Source organism: Monodon monoceros, unplaced genomic scaffold (genome assembly GCF_005190385.1).
Source record: "Monodon monoceros isolate NGI ecotype Baffin Bay Population unplaced genomic scaffold, NGI_Narwhal_1 Super_Scaffold_11, whole genome shotgun sequence".
NCBI classification, from domain to species: domain Eukaryota; kingdom Metazoa; phylum Chordata; class Mammalia; order Artiodactyla; family Monodontidae; genus Monodon; species Monodon monoceros.
In genome coordinates, this window is record NW_021703767.1 from 11,550,966 (window position 1) to 11,571,838 (window position 20,873).

General features: G+C 40.9%; 1 protein-coding gene across 1 annotated transcript; it reads left to right on the forward strand.

The window, feature by feature from the left end:
• Positions 1–15,820: 15,820 nt before the first annotated feature.
• Positions 15,821–20,514, forward strand: DNAJC28 (DnaJ heat shock protein family (Hsp40) member C28). Its single transcript, XM_029213789.1, has 2 exons — positions 15,821–16,090; positions 17,620–20,514. The coding sequence occupies exon 2, from the start codon at positions 17,667–17,669 to the stop codon at positions 18,807–18,809; it is 1,143 nt and encodes a 380-aa protein (XP_029069622.1). The 5' UTR covers positions 15,821–16,090; positions 17,620–17,666; the 3' UTR covers positions 18,810–20,514.
• Positions 20,515–20,873: the final 359 nt, after the last annotated feature.

A 20,873-nucleotide genomic window follows, 5' to 3' on the forward strand; every position in this document is an offset into this window, starting at 1 on the left:
CTGCGGAACAACTAAGCCCGTGCGCCACAACTACTGAGCCTGCGCTCTAGAGCCTGCATGGTTAGTTTTTATGGGCTGGGTAATTTCATAGGCTAATGAGTGGGAGGATTATTCCAACTATTTTGGGGAAGGGGCAGAGATTTCCAGGAATTGGGCCACAGCCCACTTTCTGGTCTTTGATGGTTGGCCTCAGAACTGTCTGTGGCACTGGTGGGTGTGTCACTTACCTTACGCTAATGTATTACAATGAGTGTATGATGAGGCTCAAGGTCCACTGGAAGTCAAATCTTCCGCCATCTTGGATCTAGTTAGTTCTAACCAGTTTTTGTCATGTCCTATGGCTATATCATTCTTTTAAAGGTTGTGCCCTGCCCCCTTCCCTCCTGTTTTACTTTCTATGTCCAGATTTCTTCCTCCTTGTAGGACACCAGTCAGACTGGATTAGGGCCCACCCTAATGGCCTCATTTTAACTTCATCACTTCTTTGAAGGCCCAATTTCCTATTTGTCACATTCTGAGATACTAGGGGTTGGGATTTCAACATATTAATTGGGGGGGGGGGACACAATTCAGCCCCTAACAACTATTATCTCCAAATCTGAGGTGCAAGTTCACAGATGGCCTACTGGGCCTGACAGCTGTCACTGCAGTGCCATCTTCCAGCCACTCAAAGCGAAGGACCAGCCCAACAACCGTCCAGGGTTGGCTATTCATAGCGGTCATTCTGAAGAAGGGAGAGAATTAAAAGGTGGGAGTAAACAACCATGCTTATGTATAGACTATCTCTATGAGGACACAAGTAACTCTGTTCTGTCACCCCAGCAAAGGAGGGGGGCAGAAAAGAAAGGGGAGATTTTTCAGGCATATTTTGCTTTTTAAAACTAATAATTAATTTATTAAAGTTACAGTATTGAAATTCAGCTTACATATCTTATTATCTTATTTATAAGTTTGACAAACGTTAACTGTCATTGTTAAGGGAACTTTAGTTAACAGTTGATTCCAGGGACTTCCCTGATGGTGCAGTGGTTAAGACTCTGCACTCCCAATGCAGGAGGCCTGGGTTCGATCCCTGGTTAAGGAACTAGATCCCACATGCATGCCGCAACTAAGAGTTCACATGGTGCAACTAAGGAGCCTGCAAGCCGCAACTGAGACCTGATACAAATAAATAAATAAATAAATATTTTTAAAAATAGTTGATTCCATTAACAAATGAAAACATTTGAGGCTGAATTTTAAGTTTTCTATATTTGTTTTCCTTTCCAAATACGTCTATTATCTGACTTAAGAAAATAAAAAGACTGAGTATTACTATGATACATTAAACTTACAAAATAAGTTGATGGCTAAAATTCTCTTAGATATGCTAATAATGTATATAAACTTAGGAAGATTTCAATTTTAAATCAAAGTCTAAATTACTCAATTACACATTTTCAATTATAGTTTAAGACTGTCCCAGAATTCTATTAGGTGTGAGTTTCTAAATATTAAACTATATAAAATACCAAATATACTCTAATTTCTTAACACAAAAAAATTAACACTTCTGATTTTTCACTGAGATATAATTCACACACTATACTTTTAAAGTGTACAATTCGGTGATTTTTAGAGTATGAACAAAGTTGTACAACCATCACTACTATCTAATTCCAGAACGTTCACATCACTCCAAAAAGAAACCCCTATCTGTTAGCATTCACTCACCTTAGTGTTTTGCTTCTTCCACTTAGCATAATGTTTGTAAGGTCCATGCATGTTGTAATACGTATTGGTACCACATACATTTTTATGACTGAATAATATTCCACTGTATGGATATATCACATTTTGTTTATCCATTCATCAGTTGATGAACATGTGGGTTGTTTCTACTTTGGGGCTATCATGAATAATGTGGCTGTGAATACTCATGTACAAGTTTTTGTGTGGAAGCATGTTTCCAGTACTCTTGGGTAAATAGGTAGGAGTAGAATTGCTGAATCATTGGTAACTCCATGTTTAACCTTTCAAGAAACTGCAAACTGTTTTCTAAAGGGGCTGTTCCATTTTACATTCCCATCATCAATATATAAGGGTTCTGATTTTTCCACATCCTCACCAACACTTGCTATTGTCTATCATTTTGATTATAGCCATTCCAGGGGTATGAAGGGGTATCCCACTGTGGTTTTGATTTACATTTCCCTAATGACTAAGCATCTTTTAATGTTTTAGTGGCCATTTGTATGTCTTCTTTGGTGAAATGTCTATTCAAATTCTTTGCTCATTTCAAAACTGAGTTAAATGTCTTTTTATTAATGAGTTGTAAGAGTTCTTTATATATTCTGGATACCAGACCCTTATCAGATACGTGATTTGAAAATTTTTTCTCATATTATGTGGCTTGCGTTCTCAGTTTCTCAATGGTATTCTTTGAAGCACAAATATTTTTAATTTTGATGAAGTCCAATTTTTCTATTTTTTCTTTTGTTACTTTTGCTTTCGGTATCATATCTAAGAAATCATTGTCAAATGCAAGGTCACAAAGGTTTACACCTATGTTTCCTTCTAAAAGTTTTATGGTTTCAGCTCTTACATTTGATCCATCCCAAGTTCATTTTTGTATATAATGTGAAGCAAGGGTTTGACTTCATTCACTTGCAAATGGATATGCAGTTGTCCCAGCAACATTTATTGAAAAATCTATTCTTTCCCCCATTTAATTGTCTTGGCATCCTTGTCAAAAATCACTTGACCATAAATGTATGAGTTTATTTCTGGACTCTCAATTATATTCCATTTATCTATATGTCTATCCTTATGCCAGTACCACAAAGTCTTGATTACTGTAGCTTTGTAGTGAGTTTTGAAATCAGGAAGTGTGACTTCTCTAACTTTGTTCTTTTTTTTCTTTTTTTAAAAAATATTTATTTATTTATTTAGGCTGTGCCTGGTCTTAGTTGCGGCGTGCAGGATCTTTAGTTGTGGCATTCAAACTCTTAGTTGCTGCATACATGTGGGATCTCGTTCCCTGACCAGGGATAGATTCCAGGCCCCCTGCATTGGGAGCATGGAGTCTTACCCACTGGACCACCAGGGAAGTCCCCTGTTCTTCTTTTTCGAGAGTATTTTTTATATTCTGTGTTCCTTGCATTGCCATATAAATTCATGATCAGCTTGTCAACTTCTTTCAGAAAGGCCGACTGAGATTTTGAAAGGAATTTATTTTAACCTGTAGATTAATTTGGAGACTATTGCCATCTTAACAATATTAAGTCTTCCAATCAATGAACACAGGATGTCTTTCCATTTACTTGGGTCTTCTTTCATTTCTTCCAGCAATATTTTATATATTTTTTAACATCTTTATTGGAGTATAATTGCTTTACATTGTTGTGTTAGTTGCTGCTGTATAACAAACTGAGTCAGCTATACGTATACATATAACCCCATATCCCCTCCCTCTTGTGTCTCCCTCCCACCCTCCCTATCCCACCCCTCTAGGTGGTCACAAAGCACTGCACTGAACTGATCTCCCTGTGCTATGCGGCTGCTTCCCCAATAGCTATCTATTTTACATTCAGTAGTGTATTATTTTATAATTTTTAGTGTCTTATACCTCCCTGGTAACGTTTATTCCTAATTGTTTTCTTTTTTCATTTTGATGCTATTTTAAATGGAATTGTTAATTTCTTTTTCAGCTTTTTCAGTGCTAGTTTATAGAAATACAATTTATGTTTGTATTTTGACCTCGTATCCTGCAACTTCACTGAGCTCATTTATTAAGTCTTGCAGTGTCTTTATCAACCCTTTAGGATTTTCTATATAGAAGATAATGTCATTGGAAATGCAGTTCTACTTCTTTCTTTCTCACTTTTTTCCCAAATAAAATATGTCTTTTATTTCTTTTTCTTGTCTAATTTACCTGGTTAAAACTTAAAGCAAAATGCTAAATAGAGGGCTTCCCTGGTGGCGCAGTGGTTGAGAGTCAGCCTGCCGATGCAAGGGACACGGGTTCGTGCCCCGGTCCAGGAAGATCCCACATGCCGCGGAGCAGCTGGGCCCATGAGCCATGGCCGCTGAGCCTGCGCGTCCGGATCCTGTCTTGTTGCTAGGGGAACAAGTTTTCAATCTTTCCTTTTAAGTGGATTTTAGTAGATACCCTTTACTAGATTGAGGAAGTTCCTTCCTAGTCCTTGTTTGTTGGGTGTTTTTATTATGAATGAGAGTTAGATACTGTTAAATGCTTTTTCTGCATCAATTGAGATGATCATGTGGTTTTTTTCCTTTCATTCTATCAATATGGTAGATTAATTGATTTTCATATACTAAACCATCCTTGCTTTCCTAGAATGTCTCTCTTGGTCATGGTGTATAATATTTTAATATGCTGCTGGATTTGACTTGCTAGTATTTTGTTGAAACTTTTTCATCTATATTCATAAAGCATATTAGTCTGTAGTTTTCTTTTCTTGTAATGTCTTTGTCTGGCTTTGGTGTCAGGATAATACTGCCCTCAGAGAATGAGGAACATTTAGGAAATGTTTTCTCCTCTTCTATTTTTCTTTTCTTAGCACCCTTCAAATAGGCCTTTACTGCCAGGGCAGAGAAAGTTTCAAAACAAATCAAAGTAACTAATTTTATCCCATCAGCTTTCTGCACTAGAAGAGTAGACAAACTGATCCTTCAAGAATTTGGATGGTCACTAATCATTAGAGAAATGCAAATCAAAACCACAATGAGGTATCACCTCACACCAGTCAGAATGGCCATCATCAAAAAATCCACAAACAATAAATGCTGGAGAGGGTGTGGAGAAAAGGAAACCCTCTTGCACTGTTGGTGGGAATGTAAATGGATAAAGCCACTATGGAGAACAGTATGGAGGTTCCTTAAAAAACTAAAAATAGGGGCTTCCCTGGTGGCTCAGTGGTTGAGAGTCCGCCTGCCGATGCAGGGGACACGGGTTCGTGCCCCGGTCCAGGAGGATCCCCCATGCCGCGGAGCGGCTGGGCCCGTGAGCCACGGCCGCTGAGCCTGCGCGTCCGGAGCCTGTGCTCCGCAACGGGAGAGGCCACAACAGTGAGAGGCCCGAGTACTGCAAAAAAAAAAAAAAAAAAAAAAAACTGTATGCTAACACACATATATGGAATCTAAAAAAAAAAAAAAGTTCTGAAGAACCTAGGGGCAGGACAGGAATAAAGACGGAGACGTGGAGAATGGACTTGAGGACACGGGGAGGGGGAAGGGTAAGCTGGGACGAAGTGAGAGAGTGGCATGGACATATATACACTACCAAATGTAAAACAGATAGCTAATTGGAAGCAGCCGCATAGCACAGAGAGATCAGCTTGGTGCTTTGGGACCACCTAGAGGGAGATGCAAGAGGGAGGAGATATGGGGATATATGTATATGTATAGCTGATTCACTTCGTTATAAAGCAGAAACTAACACACCATTATAAAGCAATTATACTCCAATAAAGATGTTAAAAATAATAATAATAATAAATAAATAAGCCTCTGGAGTGCCTTTGAGGAAAAAAGAATTTGGATGGTAAACAGATTTTACTCATTTCTCATTAGCAATTAGAATAAAGAGATTTTACGCATGTGTGGGCATGCACGCGTGCATGAACACACAGATACGTGCCTATGAGTCTGTCAGACTAGCAAAAATTAAAAAGAGATTACCTGGACTTCCCTGGTGTGCAGTGGTTAAGACTCTGCACTCCCAATGCAGGGGCCCCGGGTTTGATCCCTGGCCAGGGAACTAGATCCCACATACATGCCACAACTAAGAGTTCGCATGCCACAACTAAGGAGCCCACCTGCTACAACTAAGACCCAGTGCAACCAAAATAAATAAATAATAAATATTTTTTTAAATAAGAGAGAGATTACTAACTCAATGCATTATCAAGGGTGTGTAGAGTAACAGGCAATCACCAATATGCTGGTAGTGAAAAGTGGTTCATCCCTTTCAAACATAATTTAGCAATATTTATTTATTCACAAAATACAATGGCCATCTTTCCATGGCTTTGCCTAGAGATCCATGTCAATCTTTTTACAGGCTGTAGAGGATAGGATGCCTCATAATTTATTTCTTCAATCTCCTGTAGTTATTTGATTCCCCCCGCCTTTTTTTGCTCTAATTAGTGGTTCAAATGAAACTCTTGGACCCTCTTTCTGAAATTTTCAGATGCAATCAAGATCCTAAAGTTTGTGTGAATTGTTTTTATGCTGATCACGGCCTTTTAAATGGAGAATTTATTGATTAAGAACATTCTGTCATTGTTACTTTGTTTTATGTATTTTTGTCACGTTAATGGTTTGGATAAAAAATCTGATTTTTCTTACTAGCAGAATTTTACTCCTGTACCTAGAGAAGAGAAGAGAAAAGTTTTGTGGTTTGAATCCTTTGAGAAACTACTCGGCATTGGAAATGAGACAGACACCATCATCCCATCTCCCACCTTTACAAGGCACCCAGTTGAGGATAATAAATGGTCCTTGAGAGGCTGGGTGGATGGCAAACTTCAGTGATTCTATTTTCTACATGAAGTTCTGAAACTTGGAGCGCATTTCAGAGGCAAGGCAGGGAGACGGAAGGAGATGAGAGGTGTAAGGCAGGAGAACAGGATGCCTACAGGCAACTTTTAGGAAGTTTTGCTTGGTGGCTTTGAATGGAACCCTCCCCTCTGTGTCCTCTAATCTTTGGCAAAACGTCCATTTTTCATTGACATCTTATAATATGAAGAGAAGTACCCAAACCTCCCCTAGAGCTGTAGGAGGCAGCAATAAAGGCTTGCTGAGAAATTATTTCTTATTCTTAACACTTTCGTCAGCTGATGATTTGGACACAAAGAATATGTTTAAATATCTAATAAATGGGGCTTCCCCGGCGGCGCAGTGGTTAAGAATCTGCCTGCCAATGCAGGGGACACGGGTTCGAGCCCTGGTCCAGGAAGATCCCACATGCTGTGGAGCAACTAAGCCCACGCGCCACAACTACTGAGCCTGCGCTCTAGAGCCTGTGCTCCACAACTACTGAGCCTGTGTGCCACAACTACTGAAGCTCGCGTGCCTCGAGCCCGTGCTCCGCAAGAAGAGAAACCACCGAAATGAGAAGCCCACGCACGGCAATGAAGAGTAGCCCCCGCTCGCGGCGACTAGAGAAAGCCCACACATAGCAACAAAGGCCCAATGGAACCAAAAATAAATAAAACAAATAAATTAGAAAAGAAAATCTAATGAATGACTTAACAACAGTCTGGTACTACTAACTACCTTTTGAAACAATTTCTCCTAGAGTTGAGATTGCTAATTTAGAAAGCTATGTGCCAAGCCAGCATGCAAATACTCTAGCACTTCTTTTCCTTCTGCAGCACTTCAGCATGTTTGTCCTCTGGATGGGGAGGGTCATAGGAAAACATCGTGCAGTAGACTCTGCCACTAACTGTATGGCCTTGGGCATGTCATTTTTCTCTCTCAGATGAGTAAGACTACATGATTTCGAAGGTCCCCTCTAGTTCCAACATTCTTCTATTCCTTGATTACCAACTCTAGCACATCATAACAGATCTAGGGGGAAATACAGGAAAAAGAGAAAAGAGAGAAAAAATGGTCCACAGCAGAATCCCCAATCCTCAGCATTACTGACATTTTGGGCCGGATAGTTCTTTATTGTGGGGGCTGTCCTGTGCACTGCAGATCTCAGGGTCTACTCAGTTTGCCTCAGATGTGGTCAATGGAACCCCTGCATCAGTATCATCTGAAAATGCATTAAAGATACAGATTCCGGCTCTCTGCAGCACCACAGAGTTCGAATCTCTAGAGGCAGCATCTGGAATTATTAAGAAGCTCCTCAAGTCACTCTTTTGAACACTATAGGGTGAGAACTCTGCTCTAGGCCCTCCCAGTTCAAATCTGAAGAGAGTCATCAAACACTACTCTGCTCGAATTCAGATTAGCCCAAAAGAAGGAAAGAGTCTCCAAGTTCCTGATTCTGACTATTGAAACACTGAATTCAAAACAAACCCTGACACAGTGCTCACCACATCCTTTACAGCATTAGCTCTTTGAATCCATACAGCAATATTACCAGGTGGATACCATCATCACTCCCTTTTTATAAATGAGGAAACTGAGGCACAGAGGAGTTAAGTCACTTGCCCAAGAACATTCATCGAGTGCTAGGCATATCCAAGATTTGAACAAAGGCAGTATGGATCCAGGGCACATGTACTTAACACTCTGCTTCACTTGAATAGATCTGTCAGGACACAATGGCAAAGCAAGGAGTTAATCAGGGAAAGAGACGGCCAAGAAGCGCCCTCCTGGAATCTAGTCAACTCTGAGTTTGGGAAAATCATGTGCACACAGTAGGTTGCACCTACTCAGGAGCAATCAGAGCAGGACATGAGCAAACTTGAAAGTGTTCCCCAAGCTACACACAGAACTGCCCATACAGGGCAGAAGCCTCACGGGCACAAGAGGCTTAAACACAATCTCTTACTAACGTTGGTTCACCAACAAGCTACTCTGACCCAGAAGCAACTTCCAGGAAGCCAGGCCTAAAAATACCATACTCATCCCTGGCAGTCTGAAAACTGTGTGCATGTCCAAGGCTGTGCCCTTTCAGGAACGATCAGAGAGGAAACCTCCAAGTTACTATTCCCTGGCTGAACATGAGGCAAAAACATAAATTCCCTGAACCATGATAGCCACACACACATACAATGGTAAAGAGCAAAAATCTAACTGGCTAGGAGGGCTTAAGCACAACCTTTGCCCAATAAGTGTTTTATTCCCACGCAGAGGCAACCCCTACATAGCCATGTTAAAACAGAAAAGCAAGGGCTTCCCTGGTGGCACGGTGGTTGGGAGTCCGCCTGCCGATGCAGGGGACACGGGTTCGTGCCCTGGTCCGGGAAGATCCCACATGCCGCGGAGGGGCTGGGCCCGTGAGCCATGGCCGCTAAGCCTGCGCGTCCGGAGCCTGTGCTCCGCAACGGGAGAGGCCACAACAGTGAGAGGCCCGCGTACCGCAAAAAAACAAAAACAAAAAACAAAACAAAAAAAACAGAAAAGCAAGAGGGGAATATCTGAGCAATAACATCAGAGGCTACACATTGTGGAGAAATAGACTTGGCAGAATTAGTTCAGCCAATTCACTAGACAAACAGACAACAAAGCAAATAACAACCACCTTTAGAGGGGGGAAATCAGTATCCAAAGTTGCTACAATATATTACATAAAATGTCCAATTTTCAACAAAAAATTACAAGACATGCAAAAAACAGGAAAGTGTGACCCATATACAGGAAAAAAAAGTAGGTAATAAAAACTGCCTTTGAAGGGGCCTGAATGGTGCACTTTGCAAAGACTTCAAAGCAGCCATTATAAATATGTACAAAGAATTAAAAGACAGGGGGACTTCCCTGGCGGTCCAGTGGGTAAGTCCATATGCCGCAACTAAAGATCCCACATGCCAAAACAAAGATCCCACGTGCCGCAACTTAAGACCTGGCACAGTCTAAATAAATAAATAAATAAATATTAAAAAAAAGAATTAAAAGACGGTATCATGAAAATGTCTCATCAAATATAGAATATTAATAAAGAGATAGAAATTACTTTAAAAGATTCAAATAGAAATTCTGAAGTTAAAAAATATAACATTTGAAATGAAAACTTCACTAGAGGGACTCAGTAGATTTGGGTTTTTTTTTAAGTTTTTATTTTTAACTAATTAATTTATTTTATTTATTAGGCCATGTTGCATCTTAGTTGTGGCATGTGGGATCTTTTGTTGCGGCACACAGGCTCTTTGTTGTGGCTCACGGGCTTCTCTCTAGTTGTGTGCACGGGCTCCAGAGCGTGAGGGTTCAGTAGTTGCAGCATGTGGGCTCTAGAGCACATGGGCTCGGTAGTTGCCCTGCAGCATGTGGGATCCTAGTTCCCCAGCCAGGGATCGAACCCGAGTCCCCTGCATTGGAAAGCGGATTCTTTACCAATGGACCACCAGGGAAGTCCCCTCAGTAGTAGATTTGAGCTGGCAGAAGAAATGGTGAACTTGAAGATAGATCAAATAGAGATTATCCAACCGGAGGAACAGAGAGAAAAATGAATGAAGAAAAATAAACAGAGCCTCAGAGAAATCTGACACCATTAAATACACCATCAAATGCATAAAGGGGGTGTCAGAAGGAGAGAAAGGGATGAGAAAAACAATTGAAGAAATAATGGCTGAGAACATCCCAAATTTTATGGAAAAACATTCATTTACCATCCAAGAAGCTCCATGAACTCCAAGCAGGATAAACTCAAAAAGATTCACATCCAGATACATCAGAGCCAAAATGTTTAAAGCCAAAGATAATGAATGTACATGGTAGTAGATACCAGGGGAATTCGGATCACACAGGACTTTAATTGTTGAACAAACCCAATGCATAAGAGAAAAAGAACGTAATGGATCTTAACTTCAGATAAAAATTCTTTACCTATAAATGAAGTCCCAGGTTTCCCAAGGATTGATGAAGGCTTTCCACCCTGCAGTTGGGATCTCAAAAAAGGAAAGAAAGAAAAGAAAAAGAAAACGGTAACTATGTGAGGTGATGATATGTTAGTTTGTTAATTAGCGTGGTTGTGATGATTATTTCACAATTATACATATACGAAATTATCAAGTTGTGCACCTTACATGTATACAATTTTTGTCAATTATACATCAATAAAGCTGGAAACAAATTTTGAAGGATGAGGAAAACATAGTGTTGTGCTGTAAAGCAGTGATTTTGATAAACAGGCTGGGTACATATAATACGGGTTGGAATCAATTCAAATCTTGATTCTCAGGCAGCTGATATGCATTCCCCATTAGTAGCCTGCAAGGAGAGTGAGGTATATACATTATTCATGGTTTCAAGGAACAGAAAGCACTAGAGACCAGCACCAGTCAAATGCAGATAATTCAGGCTCAAATGACAATAAATCAACATGTTAATTCGATGCCAAAAATGGAAACTGGCATCCTGGGTTGGGAAAGGCAGTTTTCCATTAGCAAATGTCCACAAATCCTGTGTGTGGCCCTTACTGACCACCTTAGAATGGTTCAATAACTGGGTAGCCCACCTGCGAAGAGGGAAAACAGAAAAATATCTAAATGAGTGTGAATCTCCTCTTTTCCAGGGTACCTTTTCCCAACCCCCCTAGACTTTAGGTCTCTGTTATGCTAATTAAGTTAATATACTGCCTTTTAAAAAAAATTTTGGCCACACCGTGCAGCATGCTGGACCAGAGATAAAACCCAGGCCTCCACAGTGAAAGCACTGAAACCTAACCATTAGGCCACCAGGGAATTCCCTCGTTGTCTTTCTTTTAAAGCTGACACTGCCTACAGCCAACTCTTCCTTGATCAAATAGAGTAAAAAATGAATTAATACACTCAAACTAACATAATACTGTACCTCAACTCTATTTCAATAAAATAAACAAAAAAATGAATTCAGATGAATTGAGAATCATATTTCATAGTGAATGAACTGAGAATCATATTTCATAGTGAATGAATTGAGAAGCATATTTCATAGTGCTTCTGGGAATTGTAGCTCCAGAAGATAAGATTCGCAAACATCACTGAAAAATATGTGATTTTAGGATGCAGATGGAACCATAAATCAATCTTCAGGGGAGTGTGATTTTGGTTACTACGGCACCACACTTATTGGAAATAAATCAACTTCTTTGCAGTTACCACAGAACCAGCAAATGAAAGAAAGGGGAAAAGAAGAAACAGATGGATTAAAACAGAGTCCTCACTTGCTCAATTTTCTTTTTTAATATTTATTTATTTTGGCTGCAGCAGGTCTTAGTTGTGGCATCTCCGTTGCGGCATGCGGGATCTTTAGTTACAGCATGAAGACTTCTTAGTTGCAGCATGCATGTGGGATCTAGTTCCCTGACCAGGGATCGAACTTGGGCGCCCTGCATTGGGATCTCGGAGACTTAACCACTGGACCACCAGGGAAGTCTCGAGCCCTCACTTGCTTTAGTCAAAGTGTGAAACTACATCTGAGAGTACAAAGAGAAAAGAGGTCACTTTTGTAGTGCCATGCTTCTTGCAGTAGCTCAGTGAAGTATTTAGTATAACTATAAGGTAAGAAAATTTGTTTTCTGGTAACTTTTAAAAAATATCACACATCTATTTCCCACCCACTCAGAAACAGAATTAATGATTAAGTTTTGGTGTGCTAACTAAATTCATGTCAATTCTCTACCCTCCCTTGTTTATGGGGAAATTTGTTTCAAAATGCTCAACCATATTCTGAGAGCATGGAATTATGAAAAAGATGTTCCAGACTAGGAAATGTCACACACATCTAATCCAACACACTTTAATTTAAAACCAGCCGTTATGTGTAAGACTATACTACAACCCAGCTGACAGACTGGAGGTAATAATTAGACTTTGTGGAAAATAATAGACTGAGGTTCAAGCATGTTGATTTGAATCATGACATAACCTTAAAGTGGTTAACAATTTTATATAGAAAATGAACAGGTTTTTAAAAGTCTGTGGAAGTACTTCCCTGGTGGTCCAGTGGTAAAGAATCTGCCTTACAATGTAAGGATGCTGGTTCGATCCCTGGTTAGGGAACTAAGATCCCACATGCTGCGGAGCAACTAAGCCCGCGCGCCACAACTACTGAGCTCATGTGCCTCAACTAGAGCCCGTGTGCTGCAGACTACAGAGCTCACGTACCCTGGAACCTGCGCACCACAACTAGAGAGAGAAAAGCCGCACACCACCACTAGAGAGAAGCCCACGCACTACACTGAAGAGTGTGCGCGCCACAACAAAAGATCCCACATGCCTCAGTGAAGATCCCGCATGCCACAACTAGGACCTGATGCAGCCAAAAATAAATAAAATAAATAATAAATAAATCTTAAAAAAAAATAGTCTATGGAGTTCAAATAAGCGAGGTAGCATGATCACATTAAAAACACTAGTCAACCAGGAATTCACTGGTGGTTTAGTGGTTAGAATTCGGGCTTTCACCGTGGCCTGGGTTCAATCCCTGGCCGAGGGAACTGCCAAGTGGCACAGCCAAAATTAAAAAAAAAAAAAAAAAAAATGCTAGTCAACCTACGTGTTTGGTTCTGACTCTAAATGTGATCCTCTGATCACTTCTTATTATCTTTAGGACTGTTGACTGCAGAGTATGCAGGCACCTTCTACAAGGAAAAGAACTAGGACTTCACTGGTGGCGCAGTGGTTAAGAATCTGCCTGCCAATGTAGGGGACACGGGTTCGAGCCCTGGTCCGGGAAGATCCCACATAGCCACAACTACTGAAGCCTGCATGCCTAGAGCCCGTGCTCCATAAGAGAAGCCACTGCAATGAGTAAGCCCACTTGCTGCAACTAGAGAAAGCCCACAGGCAGCAACAAAGACCCAACACAGCCAAAAAGAAAAAGAAAGAAAAGAACTATATTTTAATTCTTTTACTTGTTTTTTTTTTCTGTTTTAATGAGAACTATATTTTCAAATGGTGGACTCTTTCTTCCCATAACTAAACTGAGGAAGACCTGCTGACTTAAAAGTCCATGGGGAAGGGGGGGCTTCCCCGGTGGCGCAGTGGTTGAGAGTCCGTCTGCCGATGCAGGGGACACGGGCTCGTGCCCCAGTCCGGGAAGATCCCACATTCCGCGGAGCGGCTGGGCCCGTGAGCCATGGGTGCTGAGCCTGCGCGTCCGGAGCCTGTGCTCCGCAACGGGAGAGGCCGCAACAGTGAGAGGCCCGCGTACCTGTAAAAAAAAAAAAAAAAGTCCATGGGTTGCGGATTCCCTGGCAGTCCAGTTGTTAGGGTTCTGCGCTTCCACTGCAGGGGGCACTGGTTCCATCCCTGGTGAGGGAAACTAAGATCCCAGATCCCACAAGCCATGTGGCATGGCCAAAAAAAAATAATAATAATATTGCATCTATGTTAAATCTGCTGAATTTGATAACAGTGCTAGGGTGATGTAAGAGAACGCCCTTGTTTTGAGGAAACAAATACTTAAGTACTTTAGGGTACAGGGACGTAAAACATGTAATTATTTTTAAATACTGATGTACTTTGGGGTAAAGGGACATAATATATGCAATTACTTTTAAATACTGAAGTACTTTGGGTAAAGGAACATAATATATGCAATTACTTTTAAATAATTCAGAAAGAAATACATACATGGGAGAAAGAGAGAAAATGGTAAAGCAACTCTTGGTAGCTGAACCAATACCAGAAACTGCCTACCTCCACCATTTCATATAAATAAGAAAAATAATCCCCCAAGTCAGTTAGCTAATTTACACTTTGCAGCTGAAAGCGTGCTTTACTGATAACTCAGCTGACTCCAATTCACCTTCTACATTGTACAGAATCACACTATAGAATTGACATTCTGAAAACAGAAATGGACTTAGAGTCCCAGTAACTTACAGAGTCTAGTCACTTAACCAAGTCACTTAACTGCTCGCGGTTAAAGTATAGTTACTTATAAGATGCCAACATCAAAATGGCATTTGTGATGAGTGCATCGTAAAATGCAAAGTGCTATATAAGTATGGGTGTTTCTAAAACTGTGTTTCTGCTTTTTTACCCTTTTATAGCTTTGTTTAAAATGTTGGCTAGAAGAGTTAAAACTTGTAGAAACATTTTCTTTCGCACAGGAGTTCTTCTACGCTCATTGTTTGCTTATAAGGAAATACTTCTGAATAAGAATTTAACCATTTTCTGCACACCTACATAGAAGGTAACAAATTATTACACTGTCTATAACTCAGAAGCCTTTCTAGGCTAGTACCTATTTCTGGCTTCTTTTAGGAGACACAATCATAACAAATAGATTTAATGTGCCAGGCATTGTGCAAAGTGGCATACGTACATTGTGTAATTCTCACAAAAACTCAGTGAGTTCGATGCAATTATTATTTCATCATCAGTAAAATGGGGAAAACAATAGCAATTACCTCACAGGTCTGTTGTAAGGATTTGAAAAGACTATACATAGAGCATTTAGCACAGTGCTTGGCCAAAAGTAACTGCTAAATACAGTTTACCATTTGTTGGTATCTTCATTTTACAGATAAACAGACACAGAAAAAAGGCAAGTGTAAGCAACAGGATTTTCAACTCAGGTCTGACTCCCCAAGTTTCTGCCGCTTTCTTTCTTCTTTCTTTTTTTACAATTATCTCCTCGTACAATAGGGTAAATCCCCATGATAGTGGCTGAACTTAAAGCCAGGAAACACCTAATTTAATTGTCTTCGACTGTGCTTACCCCCTACCAACGCCAGGCAGAGTGAGCTGCTCACTACGTTCTTGAACTAATGAAAGACTAGGTTTCTAACCCGGGTGAGCTAGATCTTTCTGGGCTGGGTAGTTTCCTCGTCTCTGAGCTGGTGTCCCCGGCTGCAGACCCGAAGAGGCTGTTCAGGTCCCGTTCGGGGAAACGGACTTGTCTTCGCCTCCTCAAAAAACAATTTACCGAGGGCCACTGCCCTCCGAACCACTAGGACTTGAAGGATCCCAACCTACATTCGCCTACGGTAACTCCTATATGTCTCCACCGCCTCCACGGCGACCTCCTCGGAGCCCGGCTCTACCCGCGCCTTCCTCTTGGCAGACGCAGGCGCAGGCGCGCGGCAGAGTTCTGCGCTCGCCGCACTTCCCGGCAAACTACAGCTCCCAGAATCCCCGTCGATCGATCCACCTCCCACCCGAGGTGGGGGCGGAGGTGGAGCAGATAGTCTGGGGCGGGGCGTATCATCTTGAAATGTCCTGCTCGTGCCCTCTTGGGAAGAGTTCGTTTTAAAAGAGATTCTGGGGTTCCCTGATAAGGTAGGACATCTGTTCCTTTTAGGTATAATACTGCCCTCCGCACCCCGAGGGTTCCCTCAGTGTAAAACGCAGGTGGTCTAGTCCAGCGGAGACACTTTTCCCCGGCCACGGCGGAGAAGCCTGCGGAGTGAAGGGCCCATCGCCCACGCATGCGCACAGGCGTAGCATGGGGGCGGGAGCCGCTGAGCCCCTTCCCAGCATCTGAGGTGAGTAGGGGGCGGGGCGGGGCGGGGCGTGTCCCGGGTTGGGACTGACCACTCCCCCGCGACGGCCACAGTTCGCACAATCACTACTATGCCAATCAACTCTGAAATTGCCAGACCCCAGTTGTCCGGAAAATTGGAGTCCCCAGGAGCTCAGTTTTAGCGTTTATACATCAAAATACTGTTTTCAGTTAAACCACTTCCAGCATTTCACTGCCATTATCTGTGTACAAGACTTTCTTCTCTACTATACCGTGATTTTTTTTGGTTGTTTTGGTTGTTTTTTTTTTGCGGTACGTGGGCCTCTCACCGCTGTGGCCTCTCCCGTTGCGGAGCACAGGCTCCGGACACGCAGGCCCAGCGGCTATGGCTCACGGGCGCAGCCGCTCCGCGGCATGTGGGATCCTCCCGGACCGGGGCACGAACCCGTGTCCCCTGCATCGGCAGGCGGACTCCCAACCACTGCGCCACCAGGGAAGCCCTACCGTGTATTTTTTTTAAAAAATAAATTTATTTATTTTTGGCTGTGTTGGGTGTTCGTTGCTGCCTGCAGACTTTCTCTAGTTGTGGCGAGCGGGGGCTACTCTTGGTTGCAGTGCACGGGCTTCTCATTGCGGTGGCTTCTTGTTGCAGAGCACGGGCTCTAGGTGCGCAGGCTTCAGTAGTTGTGGCACGTGGGCTCAGTAGTTGTGGCACATGGGCTCAGTAGTTGTGGCTCACGGGCTCAGTAGTTGTGGCGCACGGGCTTAGTTGCCCCGCAGCATGTGGGATCTTCCTGGACCAAGGCTCGAACCCGTGTCCCCTGCATTGGCAGGCGTATTCTTAACCACTGCACCACCAGGGAAGCCCTATACCGTGCATTTTTAAAATAATAGCGAACATATTGGGAGGCCTCACCTTTCATCTTGGTTTTCCGGCATGCAGCAGATAGCTCCTTCCTAACAAGCTGTAGAGCTTAAAGTCTTTTGGACACTTGATTCTATTCAATTTAGTGTCAGACTAGGTACATACTTTGTCATGTTCTCTGATTGTTTCACGTATGTCTTCTCATGACAGGACTCCTTGGGACGATAAAGACAATGATACACTCACTAACTAAGGAAATGGTGGTGCCAATGAAATTTATAATCTGCTGGGGATACAGACAATTAAGCAAGGGGCTTATTGTGCCCTAACCCTAACCATTTTGCTTACAACTTGCTGTGGGACTTGGTTATGTTGCTTAACCTTCTGAGCCTACATTTTCTCACAAAATGAGAAGATTGGACTAGATGATCTCTCAGAACTTGCCAGCTCTAAAATTCTGTGGTTAGTGAGGAGTAGAATCCAGATTATATCATAATATGTTAATGCAAAGCATCATCAACTTCCATTTCTCTGCTAACATAAATGGAATATAGCTACAAGAATTTTGGCAGCAGCATTAGAAAGAACTACCCCTTGTTGTACTGTAATTTAATCCTTATTGCTGAAAATATGAATTCAGCTGATAATACAACTGTCTTCACCCTATATTTGTTGTTGTTTTATAGATCATTGCTAGGAAGAACTCTGGGTACAATAATGAACAGTGTATGCGATGATGGCTCAAATCTTAAGATCTCATCTGATAAATGCTTCAGTGATTCCTAATCGAATGAAAATGGGTCCATATCTTGGTGTCATTAGAACTAGAATGATGTCAACTCATAAATCCAAAAAGAATATGAGAGAATATTATAGGCTGCTGAATCTGGATGAAGGATGCTCTGCAGATGACGTCAGGGAATCTTTTCATAAGCTTGCCAAGCAATACCATCCAGATGGTGGCTCTAATACTGCTGATTCTGCAACATTTATAAGGATCGAAGAAGCTTATAGGAAGGTGCTTTCCCACGTGATAGAACAAACAAATGCCAGACAGAGTAAAGTTGAAGGAACAGAAGAAGAAGAAAAAAAATTCAAATATAACACACCCCAACACCGGCATTATTTAAGTTTTGAGGGTATTGGTTTTGGGACTCCAAGTCAACGAGAGAAGCAGTATAGGCAATTTAGAGCAGACCGTGCAACTGAGCAAGTGATGGAATACCAAAAGCAGAAACTGCAAAGCCAGTATTTCACCGATAGTGTAACTGTTAAAGATGTAAGACACAGTAAGGAACAAAAGATAACTCAAGCAATAGAACGTTTGGTGGAGGATCTCATTCAGGAATCAATGGCAAAAGGAGACTTTGACAATCTCAGTGGGAAAGGAAAACCTCTAAAAAAATTTTCTGGCTGTTCATATATTGATCCCATGACTCACAACCTGAACAGAATATTGATAGATAATGGATACCAACCAGAATGGATCCTAATGCAAAAGGAAATAAAGGATACTATTGATCAACTCAGAGAGGCAATTTTAGTGTCAAGGAAAAAACTTGGGAATCCAATGACGCCAACTGAACAGAAACAGTGGAACCAAGTTTGTGAGCAGTTTCAAGAAAACATCAAAAAACTAAACAAGCGAATTAATGACTTTAATTTGATTGTTCCCCTTCTGACCAGGCAAAAAGTCCATTTTGATGCCCAGAAAGAAATTGCCAGATCCCAGGAAATATATGAGACGCTTATGAAAACACAGGAAGTCACAGATAAAAACCCAAATAACTTTGATCAGGGAGAAGAAGAGAAAACACCTGGAGTCAAGACAGGTTTCTTTAACTGGATGAATGTGTGGCAATTTATTAAAACATGACCATCTCATTGTTCACAGAACTGCCCCCAATCATTTTCAGTAGTACTGACATCACACATAGAGGCTGAGATTTCTTTCTATAACACAAGAGTCTGAGAACTGTGTGCCTCTGTACTTTTCACAAAACAAGTCACATCTCCAGTGATGTGTAGATGAGAGAGCTGTAAGAAACTAAGTCAGAGAAATACTCAACCAGCTTTGCTCTGAGGATATGGCAAAACAAGAGGAGAACTTACTTTTAAGGAAACAATTTAATACATTTCAGTTCGTAAATGTCGGTCATCAGGTGAAAGGAGTTAGGATAGGGACTCAGGCTGGGAATCATAAAGGGTATTCCAAAGTCTTAGTGCAGTTTTAAACTCTAATTTAAAAACATTTGTTGTTTGCCATCTTCAAACATAGGTACTTCAACAACAACTAAGAATGTATCATGAAAGGTCACAAAATGAAAGAAGTATGGAATGTAGGCAACTAAACCTCCAAATGATGTATGTTTTTCACAAGTTTGCTGCATTTATACACCTGAGGTTATTAAAGCACAAATTTTTCTAAGACTTTTGGGACATTCTCTATATGGTTGGAAATGTTAAGATCAGAAAATTAGCCTAGTGGAGTTATAACACTCTTCTTTTTTATAAAGCCCTTCTCTCTGGGTACTGAATAAAGAAACCACCAAATATCTTGGTTGTACTTTTTCCTGCCTAACTTCATGAGCCATTAGCAGCGCAGAGCCATCAGCCAAGCTAGCTGATTTAGCTATTCTAGAAATAGACTCCAATGTCCACTTTTAAAGAGTTTGAAAGTATTTTCTGACCTTTCAGAGGTGGGGGAAAAAAAAATCCTTGGGCTCAATGGAAACAAGATTTCACTTTTGGCTTCATCTCTAATCAGAGTTGAAATGTTAGGTTTACATAAGCCTACCTGAAGCCTTTCTTTGTTATGTATCAAACTCCCCAGAGGCTTTTTCAGTGATATGAAAATCTCAGTTTACTGTCTTAGGGATCCAATTTCCTGTCTTAGGAACCCTTTAATAAACAAAGATACGGTACCCACTTGCACCTTTGGCAAATGACAGGAGATTGACATCCATGAGATTGTGTCTCAACCACTTTAAGAAAGATCTGACTACTTTAGGTTTGTGTAACTGCCTATTCACAGAATCGGGCAACTAGAGGATAATGGAGAGTGGTCAAAAGGAGCAGGTCTGTTTCCTTATTTAATTCGGAGCGCTGTACTATGGAAGTTCCTCAGAAGCATGTCACTTGCCCCTCTGATTTTGGAAGAACAAGTTATTTTGTAAAGTGTGTGATAGTTCAATAAAATTACATCTTCAAAAGGAAATTTCAGACCTTTCTGCTTACATGATGGGGCATTAATTGGCATATGTCATTACTTTATTGAATGAGTTATCATTAGCTTCTGCAATGATATATTATTCTAAATACAATTGTGAACAGTGTGAAATAAGAGTTTATAATAAAAGCTATAGTTCCAGAACATTTTAGAAGGCTATGATTCTGTGAATCTTGTTAAATATTAGAATTAGGTACCTAATTACATTGCAGCAACATATATGAATGAAACCATTTTTGCTATTAGATAATGAGAAGTCAAAGTTTTCAGGAAACTCCAGTAGTTCCTAATTTCAGCACAGCACACTTTATGTTTGTAAATGTTGTCTACATTAATAAAGTTAATAAGGTTAATTAATAAAGTTAATTTGAATGATTGAAGTTAATTTTAATGATTGTTCTATAAACAACTAATAGTAATAAAAAGCATATTTTTGCCTGGCCATCTAAGTTAATCTTTTTTATGGACAATGTTAAAACTGACTGAGACATGGACTATTTTTTTTTTTTGACTATTCTTGTTAAGAAGACAAGTTTGCCTATGTAAAAACAGATTCACTTATTTAAATAACTACGTTCCCGGCCAGAAAAAAAGATTTGGGGCGGTTCATTGGAGTTTGTGGAATAGGAATCTGACACTTACCTCTGTTTTGATGTATTGTGTTAGCCAAAAAGTTTGTTCCGGCTTTTCCGTAACATCTCATGGATGGTG